The 13,788-nt window shown below is 38.0% G+C and overlaps 1 protein-coding gene across 7 annotated transcripts in view; it reads right to left on the bottom strand.

The window, feature by feature from the left end:
* CARMIL1 (capping protein regulator and myosin 1 linker 1) overlaps positions 1 to 13,788 on the bottom strand; it is a 193,529-nt gene that overhangs the window by 55,643 nt on the left and 124,098 nt on the right. For all 7 annotated transcript variants that reach the window (XM_042048962.1, XM_042048958.1, XM_042048956.1 and 4 more), the window contains 5 exons: positions 13,623 to 13,704; positions 12,204 to 12,303; positions 12,062 to 12,116; positions 6,599 to 6,771; positions 4,232 to 4,300 (listed from right to left, as the gene is read on the bottom strand). In XM_042048962.1, coding sequence (XP_041904896.1) covers positions 4,232 to 4,300; positions 6,599 to 6,771; positions 12,062 to 12,116; positions 12,204 to 12,303; positions 13,623 to 13,704 — 479 coding nt within the window. The remainder of the gene's footprint in view (positions 1 to 4,231; positions 4,301 to 6,598; positions 6,772 to 12,061; positions 12,117 to 12,203; positions 12,304 to 13,622; positions 13,705 to 13,788) is intronic.

Raw genomic sequence — 13,788 nt, forward strand, 5'->3', positions numbered from 1 at the left:
GTATTTTTCACATTTTTAAGTGGAATAGTTGGAAGCATGCATGCTCTTTTTTGATGTTAATTCTTATTTGGCACTAGACAGAGGGGCAGATTTTGAAAAGCAGTTACATGATCAGTGCCCAGTGGCTGCTGATTAAAGGCTTAGCTACCCTCTGTACCTCTGTGCACAAGGTTAGATTTTTTTCCTGTATCTAAACAGAACAGGGAGCATCAGTGCCTGCTGGCAACTGTATCAGATCTAAGACTAAACGGAAATATTCAGTAATAGACAGATAGCAACTAAGAGACTGAGTTTTAGAAATTTACTATTTAATAACTTCTTGTGTTTACAACAATTTGAAGACACTTGCTGAATTTTTAATAAAAAGCTGACAAAACAAGCATAGCATCTCCACATCGCTTTATGCAAACAATTGTTCCCTGTTTTACTTATTTGCTTGAAAAAATATTTCTGCAGCTTTGTCCATCTGCTGTAATAAGAGATTAAAGACAGGAGTTTGGTCTTGAGTCAAAATTACATTTGAACTCTGAGAACATAAACTATCATGACACAGTTATACTTAAAATGCTACCTCTCTACAGTGATATGTCCACACAACTTCAGACTTGAATAAATGGGGGGAAAAAAAAAGAGCAGGAAGTTCTTAAAACCTGGAAAGGAAAGTATTCTTTCTATTTTCAATTAATCCTTTATTTCCTGCAAACATCTCTTTCTTCTCCCTCTGCAAACATCCCACTAACCATCTGTTCCTATTCCATCCAGAGCTACATAAATACATTTGGAACCCTCTATTTTTGAGCACTTCAAAGTTGGCAATTTCAATTGAGTCACCACCATTGATGACAGTAGACCACTCCTCACTAAATGCATTAACTCCAACAGCAGACACCTTAAACAGTGTGAAACTCCAAGATTCTTTCACTTCTTCCCCCACCAGTTGCTTGGTCACATGCAACACCATTCTCTGAAGGGCAGTGGCCTCCTGAACTGCAAACACACTGATTCCTCATCGACACTACCCAACATTTTACTTCAAATGATAATGGAAGACTTTTATATTTTTTCCTCAATGCAAACATGGTGATGCATAGCTGCCAGTGGCAGGCAGTCAAGGTCCTTGTCCTTCCACAGTGTTCAACTGTCTACTGCATCACAGTCAGAAAATTAACTCTTCATTTTAGTCGTCTCATCCTTCAAAAGAACATTGCAAACATATACAGACCCTGTTATGTGTCCTCATGTAATACTAACCAGTGCATAAATGGCTGTCCAGCACCATGGGGAGAATTTTTAAATGTCAGAGATACTGAGCTCAAAGACAGGTAATTACAGAGCTTGCCAACTGCCTGACAGGTGGGCTGTTTATTGAGTTAAAAAAAAAAAAGAAGGTAGATTTCTAAGGATCTCTGCAGCTGTTTGACATTTAATACACACCATTCATTGAAATCTGTAATTAACAGCTCTCATGCTAGCAGTTATATACTAAATTCAATTTAGTCAAAGGCTTAGTGTGCCCTCCCCCCCACACATGGACACACAGAGCGGGAGGAGGGCAAATGGAAAGTAAGGAGATTTCATGGACACGTAATCACAGAGGCAAAATTTTAGACCACTACCCTAAGGAAGGAAGGAGATCATCTGTACTTGGTTTGCTTTCAGACAAACAGTATTATTTTCATCTAAGAATTAACCAGCCCTTAGGGGGAAAAGATCAAGAATTTAAAACTCGCTTTTCAACTTTATCTTTACACTTTGTTTTCTCTGTTTCCTTGAAGTCTAAAATACTCCCCCATTTTTCTTTTTATTAACACTCCGCTTGTCTCTTGTAAAGGAGTACATTTTGCTACAAACTCAATAATCCAGTAATTTCCTAACACCTCAATATTCTCAACAAACTACCTATATTTAAAGGATGTTAAATTTCAGAGAAGTGCTCAAAGACTGGAAAGGATGTCCCAAAGGATGTCCCAAAAACCTCTCCTCCTACATGCAGCATGTGTGACCACAGTTCTGCCTTCCATCACATTATTTCCCGTGTAGTAACTTCTGATCCACACACTACCTATGCTCTCTGCTGTAGTGAAGATTTTACTGACTAGTTTTTTTAAAAACAGGAATAAGATCATCTGTTTTCCAGGTCAGGGTGTGTGAATTTCACGTCACTGCTAAGGGAAGAATTCACAGCCCTCTAACAAACCCCAGCATTTCTCATCAGATATTAGGACTTCAGCTATTTCTTCTGTCCATATAGAAAAAAATATCTTTCAGAAACGAACATGACACAATGCTGTGCAGTCCTGTGACAGAGGGGGCTCTAGGCTGCAAATCACATACTTATCTTCATATTAAAATTACAGAGATACAAGACCCTGCTTAATGGCCAGCTGAATAGGATGCCCACTGTTCTCAAATGTTTTCCTGTACTGACACCTGTAAGGGACTCTGCAGAAAATCTTTTCAGCACCTCATATCACCTGTCTGGGGCACCCCTGGGGCAAAATCTGCCAAGAGCCGTGCTCCTGGAACTCCCTTGCAGGAATAACATTTTCATACAATTGTAAACAGATGAAGAAAAGCTGGGAGAAGGGGAAAGAAAAAAATCTTCTGATTACCTCAGCCTGTTTTAAAGTCTGTTACAATCCCTCACTAATCCCCTCAGCCTCCTGCCCATACTACTAAAGTCTATCTTTCTTCTTTGCTTTGTGGTTTGGTAGATGGCTACTTTTCTTAAGATTGAAATAACACATAGAACACATATCCTCAAGCATCTTCAGTATATTTCATTCCATTTGGAGCAATGGTTCTTTCCTACAGAATATTGATGCTTTCAGGTATTTTTAGGAAACATATGGTGAAGAATGTTCTCAAAATGTCTTCAAGATGGATTGTTTACAGCCTAATTGTTTTCAGCCAGTACTGACAGTCCCTCTCTTCATGTTTAAACCTTTGTTGCTTGTGGCTTAGTTTGTGATGTTATCAATGTTTTTGACAATTTAAAAATGTTTAAGGCAACGTAAAATGACCTCAGCTTCCAAGCTGAATAAATGAGAGGTCATCCCGAAAAAGCACAGTGTCACATAATTATCTGTAGCATTTCAGGGTGTTTTTTGTTTAGATTATTTGCCTTTGCCTCAGGATTTCCCCCCTCTTCTCTATTTACTCATCCGAACACTTTGGAACAGAGAAATAAAGCTGATGCTAACAAGAAAACAAGTGTATTTCTTTTTCTACCAGAATTCCCCATGCTATTGCTCTCTAATAGAGAAATGTCTGCAAATTGACAAATAAGCTTTGCAAATTATTATTCACTACTATCAATGGCATCACTGCAAGATGATTTGCTTAATTATACATCATTTACCTGATTTCCTGCATCAGTGCAACTGAATTCATTTCAAAACCAAGTATATAAACTACAAGAGTTCCATAACACAAGTAACTTTATAAGCTCTAGCCTCATGACCCCTTCAAGGGCTAAGATGCTCCCTTACAAGATATCTCCTCTAGAAACTAGCAATTGTAGGTTACATTCACCTTCTAAAGAGAGACTTTGCTCCTATCCGAGGGTTTTAATGATGTGAAACAACTTCAACTCCTGCTTAATTTAAATCTCTAATTCTTCTCTCTTAAGAACAGTAATAATAACATATAAAGAAATGTGATGGAGATGGAGAGAGATGAAAGCAATTTAACATCTATCACTGGTAATGGCTGCATCTGTGAGTAAACTCATGGAAGCAAAATGACCCAGACCACAGCAACTACAAAGAAAAACTGCAGTTCCTGAGATCATCACTATTAGTTTCAACTTGCCTGGGGAAAGAAAAAAAGTCAGACCATAAAGGCCCACTTCAGTAATTTTCTGTTATTATGTACAGCTTCATTCACTAGAATAGAATTAGTGAATGCAGAATTCACTAGAATTCTCCATGCTATCAACACAAGAGAATGAAGAGAAGGGAAAATATTACCAAATTCAGAATTTTAACACTAAGAGCAGAACTCAAGGACCTTAATGCTGATAGCAGAGTATGGATGAAAGAGCCACAGAGCCTTTTCCCATCCTTTTGAAGGATGTGAAGTCATGAATTTTCCTTTAGATTAAACATCCTGATGTTTAAAATTGAGACTACTCAGCATCTTCAAGATCATATAGACTACAGTGAGAACTGCAGCTGCTCCTTCAGGATATTTGGCCTCTTCATCAGACATTCATTTACATGAGACTTACTTTTCCAGTGCCACAGCTATGTCCTGGAAGCCCTGCGCAGTGATGTTATTCTTGTCCCATATGACAGTTCTGAGAGATGGTGGGAAGAGGAAAGAAAAATATAAGTTAAACAAGAACCACCAAATAAATCTATATTGAAACTTTGCATATTGAAATAACACACTGCTGAATATTCAAAATTGCAGAAGGCAGCGCTTTAAAAACTTGTCTTCAGTTATACGCTAAATCCTTGAAATGACAGCAATTATGGACAAAGATACAAAATCCAGTTTCCCTTACTTTAAAGGGGACTTTACTGTATTTTCCATCATCAACATAAATACCTTACTTTTCTAAAACACAATTAATAGAAAGATTTGGACACAAATTCCTGCTTTTTTTGAGGTATAGCATCAAAACCAAAGTTCAAATGTTTGCTTTGCAAGCCCATACTGAAAAACCAGAAAATTTTAGTACTGATCAATCTCTGTTCCACGTAGTCTATTTAAAACATTCATGCTGATCAGAGGTCAAAATTTGCAGAGTATTACACATCCAACCCTGCTCTAGGCTCATCACACTGCTCCTATGATTCCACATGCAATGAAAGTAGCTGCCAGTAAAAGCCATTAGGTTAGGTGCATAAATTGTAGCTCTTTTGAATACACAATAATGGTAAGAGTGATCAAGCCTTCCCCCTCCTTCCCCAATTCAGACCACTCAAGCAGACTGCCTGGCAATTTGCAAACACATGTTCAAAGATCTCATTAGTAGTCAGAAGAGACAGGCAAGCAGATAAATCTTGCTTCTGCTAAAGCACCAGTTGTAGCTGCTCTTAAAAAAAAAAAAAAAAAAAAAGGCACAAAACCAAACAAAGATTTCTGGTGTTTAAAAGAGAAAAAAAAAGATACATGGCATGCTTTCACAAGTATTGACATCCTTCTGTTGTTGCAAAATTATCCCTTCGTTTTTTAGATGGAAAGATGAAGTAAGAAAGAGAGGAAGAGAGATTCTACACTCATTCTGCAAACATCAGGTATGCTTAGGGTCAAGTCTTGAATATTTTTGCCATTGGAAAGTGTGTTTATATTTCTACCTGGGTGTCGTTTTATAACATTTTTGGCAGAGCCAGTTACCATTGCATTATTCAGTTTGCAATCACACCACAGACTGTGGTGACATTATGTCAACTGTGACATTCAGCATACTGTGAAACACTTCAGTCTGCCGTCCTGAAATGTATCGAGGCTTTATTTCTTCAGATATTGTGGTCATTTCAGGTTAATACATTCACTAAACCTAAGACATCCCTCCAGTGTTTTCTTGACATTTTTAATATTCAGTTTGGGCATAGCAACACAAAGGCCAAACAATCCCTGCTTCTGAACAAAATAGCCAGGACTGTTTTGGGAAATGTCTAATCCTTCAGGGAACAAATACTTGGAGACCAAGCAAGAAGTGGTTTCTTTACACTGACAGTACACTGAGGAAGGTTCACCTGCACAGTCTGACGAGGAGGAGGGAGGATTATCTTTCTTGATGAGGGTGACATATTTAGAGGTCCCCATCCAGATTTATGCTGGTTGAAGGTTTTACTGTTTGTGAAACACATGCTGGATATAAAAAATGTGATACTCTCAAGCCATCAGTGCCAGACATGCTAAAAAGCAGTGAAGTTGTTGGGCAGATGAAGTTGCAGAGAAGATACGCCAAGGTCCATCAACACAGTAGGAGGGGAAGAAAGGAAGGATGGATGGTCCATGCTGCTATTCATTCTGAATTCCACATGCTCTCAGTTCAACAAACTGACACTCCAGAAGACAAAGAATAATTTACTTCAGTTTCCTACCCAAGTATCAGAATTTTCTCTGCTGGGATGGCCTCCAGTAAGAAAGAGAGAGCAGAACAGAAGAGAGTAGCTAAGCACTAGAATTGAGTCTCCGAGGATACTGTGGAATCTTGGTACTTTCAGGTCTTCAAAACCTGCCTGGACAAGTCCCTGAGCAACATCATACAGCTTTAAAGCTGGCCCAGCTTCGAGAATGACATTGGATTTAATCAGAGCTCTGTAACAGTGTAATTTTTTTCTGTCTTTTTAGAAAATGTAAAAGTCTTTTGGTTCCAACAAGGGGCCTTTCTGTTCAAGTTTAGAAAATTTTCCCCAGTTTCAGTTAAGGAAATGTTTTTGAAGGGACAACTTGCTTCTCTTGTTTTTCTGTTGTTATTTTCTTCTCTTTTAAGAAAAAAAGGATGAGAATCCTTCCAAATAAAGACACTCTGAAGTGGCTGTACCTAGAAAGGTTCTGAAGAGAAACAGCTTGAGAATAAGTCAACAACTTCAGTATTGTTAAGCCATTCTACTGTTTACTGCAAGTATGTTTCCCTTACCTGAGTTTGGTGTTTATCTGTAGGGCTTTTGCCAGCATCTTTGCTCCCATATCTCCCATGGCATTTCCACTAATATCCACTTTTGTGAGAGAAGTATTGCTGCCCAAGGCATTAATAATGATGGTGACCTCGGTCTTCAGCTTGGAATCTGCGAGGGACAATGACTGTAGAGGCTGTGGATCATAGAAAAGGCACTGATAACAGAAACTGATAATGCACTCATTCCTCAAACATCAACTAAAAGAAGTTACAAGTTTCCCAGACTCTTGGGGACGGCGGTAAACATCAGAGAGTTCTTTCTGTGTTTGCTGCAGATCCTACAACACATGGTAAATTAGGAGTAACAACTAACAGCACAGGTGTCAAACACATACACACACACGCAGATTAAGTTGCAACACCCTGTGAAAAAATTATTTTCAAGTGGCAGTGCCTCCAACTTCCTGAGTCTTACTAAGTACAGAATACAGTGGGAACCTCAGAAGAGGCCAGATAACAACAACAAGCTTCACAAGACAACTTCAAGTGTCCAGTGGGTTTTGCTTACCCAGCATTCCCATTTTCAGTGAGAAATAAAAGTATCTACCACTCCCTTTCTCTCCCTCAAACTGAGAGATTTGCCTAAGGGCAAATTACAGTCCAAGGCTTTGTTAAAACATAAACAGTTTCCTTAAAGTGTTTTATTATTGTTACTTCAACTTTAGGAGTGATTTTGTGTATCTGTTCCTTCAACAAAGGGCATGGACTTTTGGAGGAAAGAGAAAACTGTAGCAGGTCTGAAATTCAAAGCAGTATTGAGTATCTATTACAATGAGTAAGTCAATAGATATTATTCACAATGGTGTTTTGACATTTATAACTACAATATTTTTCAGTAACCTTATTCTTTTATGCAGCATATTAAGCTGAAACTACCTTATTTGGCTCCAGCAAGTCACACTCCAAGCCTTAAAAAACCTTTTCTAAAAATGCCCATATTTCCTCCATTCTCAATGTCCCCAACACTCAACAGCAGAAGCTCGAGAACTAGTCCATCTATCCCCATCCCTTGCAGAAATATTACAGCTCCTAAAATTGTCATTTGTCTTTGATAATGAATGAGGACTCCACAAAACACTTCCCTTGCTCAAGTGCGAGTCCATGCAGAGGAGTGTTATCATCATTATACACCGATTCAGGCACATATTGGAGGATGAACTTTTGGAGCCTAAAATCTCCAAATTGCCAGCATAGGAAAATCAATATCTCATAATAATGAGCCACAGCACTCATGTTAGATTCTGAAGTTTAGATTAATGAAAATAAGCCAACCAAACCGTGCACACCTTTGAGGGTCCTTGGTGCTTGCATCATACCTGCCATACAATGGGATCCTACCCTCCGGACACCACTGGATTACAGTGACAACCAAAAAGCTTGCAACAATAAGAAATGCACTTACAAATGAGGAAAAGCATAAAAATTTGCAAGCACAGCAGGCTTATAATTAAAAAGTCTAACAATAACACAAGCCACATGCTGGCTTTATTTTAAATGGAAGTTATTAAATTACTATGTTAATGCCCTTAATCTATGTTTTCCCATTTTGTTGCACAATGTGAAGAGAACAGTGTAAAGAATTATTAAGAATTTAAAAGAAATATTAACATAAAGAATGTTAACATCACATTTAGAATGGCACTTCAGAGCTCTTGACAGAAGTCATAGAAGCCCTTTTGCTGACAGATTCATGGTAAAGCAGCACCACTCAGCACTCAGAGAAATCAGCAATAAAGTTGTGAATGTGACATTGCTTGTTTCTCATGTGTCACTTAAGAAATGGGCATTGGAGTAACTGAGCTGCAGGTGATCCCTCCCACATAATTTTTCTAAATCTCAAATATCCTCCTAGGAAACTTCTTGCATTCCAACACCCTAACAAAACAGTATATGACTGAAAATACTTCTATACTGTGTTCTGTAATGATTGACAGCTATGCACCATCTAAATATTCATTAAATTATCTGATCATTACATCAAAACCCCCAATCAAACAACAACAAACAAAGAAAAAGAAACACCAAAACCAAATCCTCCATATTGGAGGATGGGCAATATTCTACCAACACTTAATTCTTTCAACAACTTAATAGCTTTAGCTAGGTATTGAGAAAACAGAAGTCAAAGGAGCACTTTCAGTGTCCCTGCTACAGAAAACAGGTACTTTGCCAATACACAGAAGATGCCTTAACACATCCTTTTTAAGGAAGAGGAATTCTCAAAGTACAAATACAGAATTAGAAATTATATTATTTTATTCATTGATTCTGTCATACTTCTGCTGGAAAAAAAGCAAGAATTAAATCAAGCTAAATTTGTTTTTCCTAAGAACAAAAATGCTGTAAAAATCCTCAAAAAGCCAATTCTGCACCAAACACTGAACTAACAACAAAAGATATTCATCATTCTAGAAATTCACTGCACCTGTGCAGGAGTGATTACCACTCTGAGTAATGATAATGTGTACCAGCAGCATAACATCATTTTTTGCAACAAGAAAAGAAATGGCACAGTAAGAATACATTATAAAAATCTGCACAGTATAGCACCTACTTGAATAGAAAAGACATGAAAACAACCCAAAAAGTGCATCTAAATATTACATTCTAGTTTATATAAAACACCTGGGATTTTCTGCTATGTAGATTACTACTACTGCTTTTAAATTGTGCAGAATTACTTTTGCGCATCACTCAATTTTAACAGTCACAGAACCAAGCCACTGATTGTTTAAGTCATTTTACTCATGACTCACATTAACACAGCAACAGAGCTATTTAAAGTGTGCATAAATACATGAAGAAGCATTTAGAAATGGATGTTTTAGATTAAAGCCTCTTGCTTCCGCTTCCCATGCAGACAATGCGTGGTCCCTAAACTGCACAGCGTGCTCTGGGCAACGTCACACCCTGGTCTCTCCAACTGCATCTTAACTTTTAGTGTCCTGTAGCAGCAAATGCATACTATTGGTAGAAGGAGGACCAACCCATTTAAGATTCAAAACCAAACTGAAATAGCTAGAAACTTAAAATAATTTTCTAAGCCTCAAGGTACAGTATGAACAACCCTAGGCAGCTTTCTGCAACACATTCTTCCCACAGTGCTATAATGTCTATCCTCAACTCTTTAGCTGCTAGGAGATGGCTCACGCTGGTTTTAGCACTTGATGAGATAGAAAGAAACAAGATTCCTTCACTGAAGAGGATTAACAAGAGAAAAGAACATGGAGAAAGAGGAGGCAGGGTAACCCCAAAAGGATCACAAGCTATATCCCAAATGTTAATGTGTGACAAGAAGGACAGACAGTTACTTTAAGTACCTAAATAAAACAAATTTTTGGTGAATTATTTCATTGTAACACTGTTTGAAAACAGGAGGAGAGTATGTTGTGTAGGTTAGGTCAGGAAAACATGGTGGCTAAGAATTACAGGTGTACATCTGACAGCTGAATAGTGTAAAAGGCAGAAAGTGGAACGACAACTGATGTCACCCACAGGCTGAAAAGAAAAGGAATGCAAGAAGTGGAAGCCAATGATGCAAAGGAGGGAAAGCTGCAAGAATGATACACATAAAATTTAGCAGCTATTTTTTCCTATGACCTGGAGTCTTCAAAAACAGGAGCCAGGAAAGATAAACAGAAGGTTGTAACACTTTAAATAGGGATAATAAGGCGAAAGTTGAAAATTTTGTCCTTAAGAACAGCTAGTATGATAAGGATAGTCATAAAATAGGGGAAAAAATACAACAGCATGTTTGAGAAGATCATTTGGGTACTGAAAGGACACAGAGTGCATTGAAGAGGTGTTTTAGGATGTGGTCTGATGGGAAGAAATATTCACCTGAAATAGAACAAAGGAATAAATGAAATAGAAAACATAATAAATTACATTTGCTTGTGATTCAGTTCTTTAGGACAGCTGTGAAAGGATGAGCATGAGAAACAGGGCAGGACAGAGACAAATGTCCACAGAGAAGAAGCGGGTGCTGTGCGATTCAATGATACCCCTCAGTACAGTATCAAAAGGAAAAGGAGAGAAGGGGGAGGCAGTCCTGCAGCATTCCCTTTAGAGATAGAGTAGAAGGAGGCAGTCACACAAAACAAAAAGGCTAGTTTGGTACAAAAAGTAATACAGAATTGACCAATACATTGCTTGGCACAGCCCTATATGGAACTTGTGCAAACAAGGACTTTTATTAAGGTGCTTTCATTACAGGTGTTACCTCAATTAGAATCAGCTTTGGTATCTGTATGCAGAACTTCACCGCATCACACCGACATCCCATGTTTTAAAGAATAAAATGTGGAGGAAGGCACAGGATCAAGAAACACCAGTACCACTAATGCCGTTTTAGAGGACAGACAGAGCATAGAGGACTAGTTTAATAAGTCACTTCAAATACAATTAAGAACTAAGAAAAGGTGAACATGGAATACGAGTCTAATGACCTTGCAAGGAAAGAGGCATTGGAAATCCTGGTTAAAACTGCCAGGACACAGACACAGATGGGAGGAGAAAATAGCCAAGCAGTTAACATGGAGAGCATGAACTTGGAGGTGAGACACTAAAGACAACAGGAAATAGCAGGTGATCAGACAATTTGAGTCTACAGTCAGCTGTCTCTGGAGAATGAGGAAAGCTTGCTTGGTACTTGCACAGGAAATTAAGGAGTAAGAAAGGACTAAGAGTAGATAAATAAAGATGGAAAAGCATGAGAGTAACAGAGCATCTTAAGATCCCCTTCTAACCAAAACTAGGATGCCAAGAACAGGCAAGAACACAAATCCAAAGACAAAAGTCTTTCAGACTCACAAAAGAGCGTAGAATTCAAGAAAGTGGGTGAGCATCCCAGCGAAGCACCCTGAAAAGGTTTTATGAAATTGCCCCCATGACTAACATACTAAGAGAAGTAAAAAACAGCACAGTGAATGGTTTATTTGTATCTTTTGAAGAAGGAAGGAGTTCTGAGAGATCACTGCAGTGACCTTGCATTTTGTCAAGAAAAGTTAATGCCCAAGAACAGCTATCAGGAAATAGTGCATTCTAGAAATTACAAAAAAACCATTGTTATTGAGAACACTAACATTGTAATCTCTTATCAGGACACAAAAGTTCTGAAAATTTATGCCTACAGGGCTGTATAATTTAGACCTAAAGTAACTAGGTTATACACATCCAACCATTTATAATGAATATTTTTCAACAACCACAGATCCTAAGACCATCCTCAGAAAATGTTCACCTATATGCTACAAGTTAATCCAAATTACAATTTGAAAAAAAAACCAAACCCAAAATGTTGGATGTGTCTGTGCAGGATTGGGATCAAATCTTATGCAGTTAATTAACACAGTGAAAAAATGATCAGAAATAGACTGCGAAGGTACAAATACACATGATGATAGTAGGCAGAAAGATACTCACTGAATCCTCGTCTTGAATCATCTGAACTAAATTATCAAGTACTGGAGTGAGATTTCTGAGGGAAGAAAAGTCAGGAAGATGATGAAATCAGCAGCTTCTCCTAATCCATTCTCTTGTTATTTAAAAGAAAGAAAATCCTTACTTGGATTTCATGTTGTTAAAGTTTTTGCCTAATGCCAAGTGTCTTATCGATCGGTTTTTACTAAGCCAGACTACAAGGGTTGAGAGGTCAGATTCTAGGCCTGTAAAGAATCAGATTAGATTAGGAATTAAAACACATTTTCACAAAAGACCGAGACTAGGTCCAATTATTAACACTATATTCATTCAAATAATTATATCAGTGTACCAGTGTACTAATTTCCAAAATATGTAGAAAAGTTTCCATTCTTCTACCTTTCAATCTTTTTCTCATTAGTGCCTCTGCTTTTCTATGAGAATGAATACTTTCTCTAATGTAAACCCTTTAAATCTCCGTGCTAATCAGCTATAAGAGGCACCTCTCAGAAACACAGAAATCAGTCCCTTATCCACAGTCCAATCACCCAAGTGTAGTTCATCGCACTGTCAGGCAGAGTTTGAAGCTCCTCTGAGAATTCTGAAACAATGCTAATCAGTATTTAGTCTTAGTAGAGCTGTGTACCAACAACATTTCAAAGCCTTCAAAAGCCTGTAAAAAAGGCTAACATAACAGACGATGAATAAAATTACCTGAAAAACAAGCCAAATTTTATTCTACTCCTGAGTAAAAAAACGCAAACCAAACCTTGCTTTAGTATTCCCAAGCTAGTGATGTATTTGAGGAGTCCACTAGCTAGATTACAATGATTTAGAATTCAGATTCACAGGATAATTTAGATTTCAAATATCTATCCTTATTTATAAAAATAAATCTTTTTGCATAACTGGGCTGGGTCAATAGCTCTCAAAGCTTTCCACTTATCAATCCATCCCACCTTTCTCGGGCATTCCACTGTACTGGGAATCTGTTTCTGAAATACTCCTGCATTTGGCTGATAGAGGGGCAAACACAGCAGGTGAATTCTTCCAGTTCATACACCTACACTTTGAATCTGCAAGATGAGAAGCCAGCTCATATTCCCAGGAATATCTGTGCTAGGAAGCACAGAGACTCCAAAGCAGAAATAGTCAAAGACTTTTCCAAAGACTCAAGCAGGCCTTTTCTGACCTGAAGCTGTTCGCTCTTTGCTCCAAATTTTCCCCCTCAGCTTCATTCTGTACCAGACCTTTCACTTTGTTCTTTGACTACACTTCCAATTCTCATTCAGCTTCTCTTCCACTCGTACTTAAACTCCATTTCCTCTGGATCTAATATGAGCTTGGTGCCATTATTTTATCCTGCTGCGTTACACTGATTTGAAACAACAAACTTTTGAGGGTACAGTAAAGTCTTTCAATGTTTCTTAGTAAGAGGTCTTGGTCTGAGACATTTGCATAACCAACATGGCCAATAATCATAAAGCAAGAGCAACCATCCTTGAGCTGAAAAAAAAGCATTTCTTGACTTGCACAACCCTCCATTCCTGATCCGTGTACTTACCATTGTCTGAAATATCTAGGCTGGTGATATTGTGTATTTCTGCTATGCATCCTTCCAAGACTTGTGCACCTCCAGATCTTAACTAGAGACAAAATATCATCCATTTTTGCAAACTAGTTATGGTTTCAAGATCACACAGAAGACAGTGGTAGGAGCTTTGTGAATA

Source organism: Corvus kubaryi, unplaced genomic scaffold (genome assembly GCF_017639235.1).
Source record: "Corvus kubaryi isolate FWS band 111438036 unplaced genomic scaffold, C.kubaryi_AGA036_p1.0 68, whole genome shotgun sequence".
In the NCBI taxonomy this organism is placed as follows: Eukaryota; Metazoa; Chordata; class Aves; order Passeriformes; family Corvidae; genus Corvus; species Corvus kubaryi.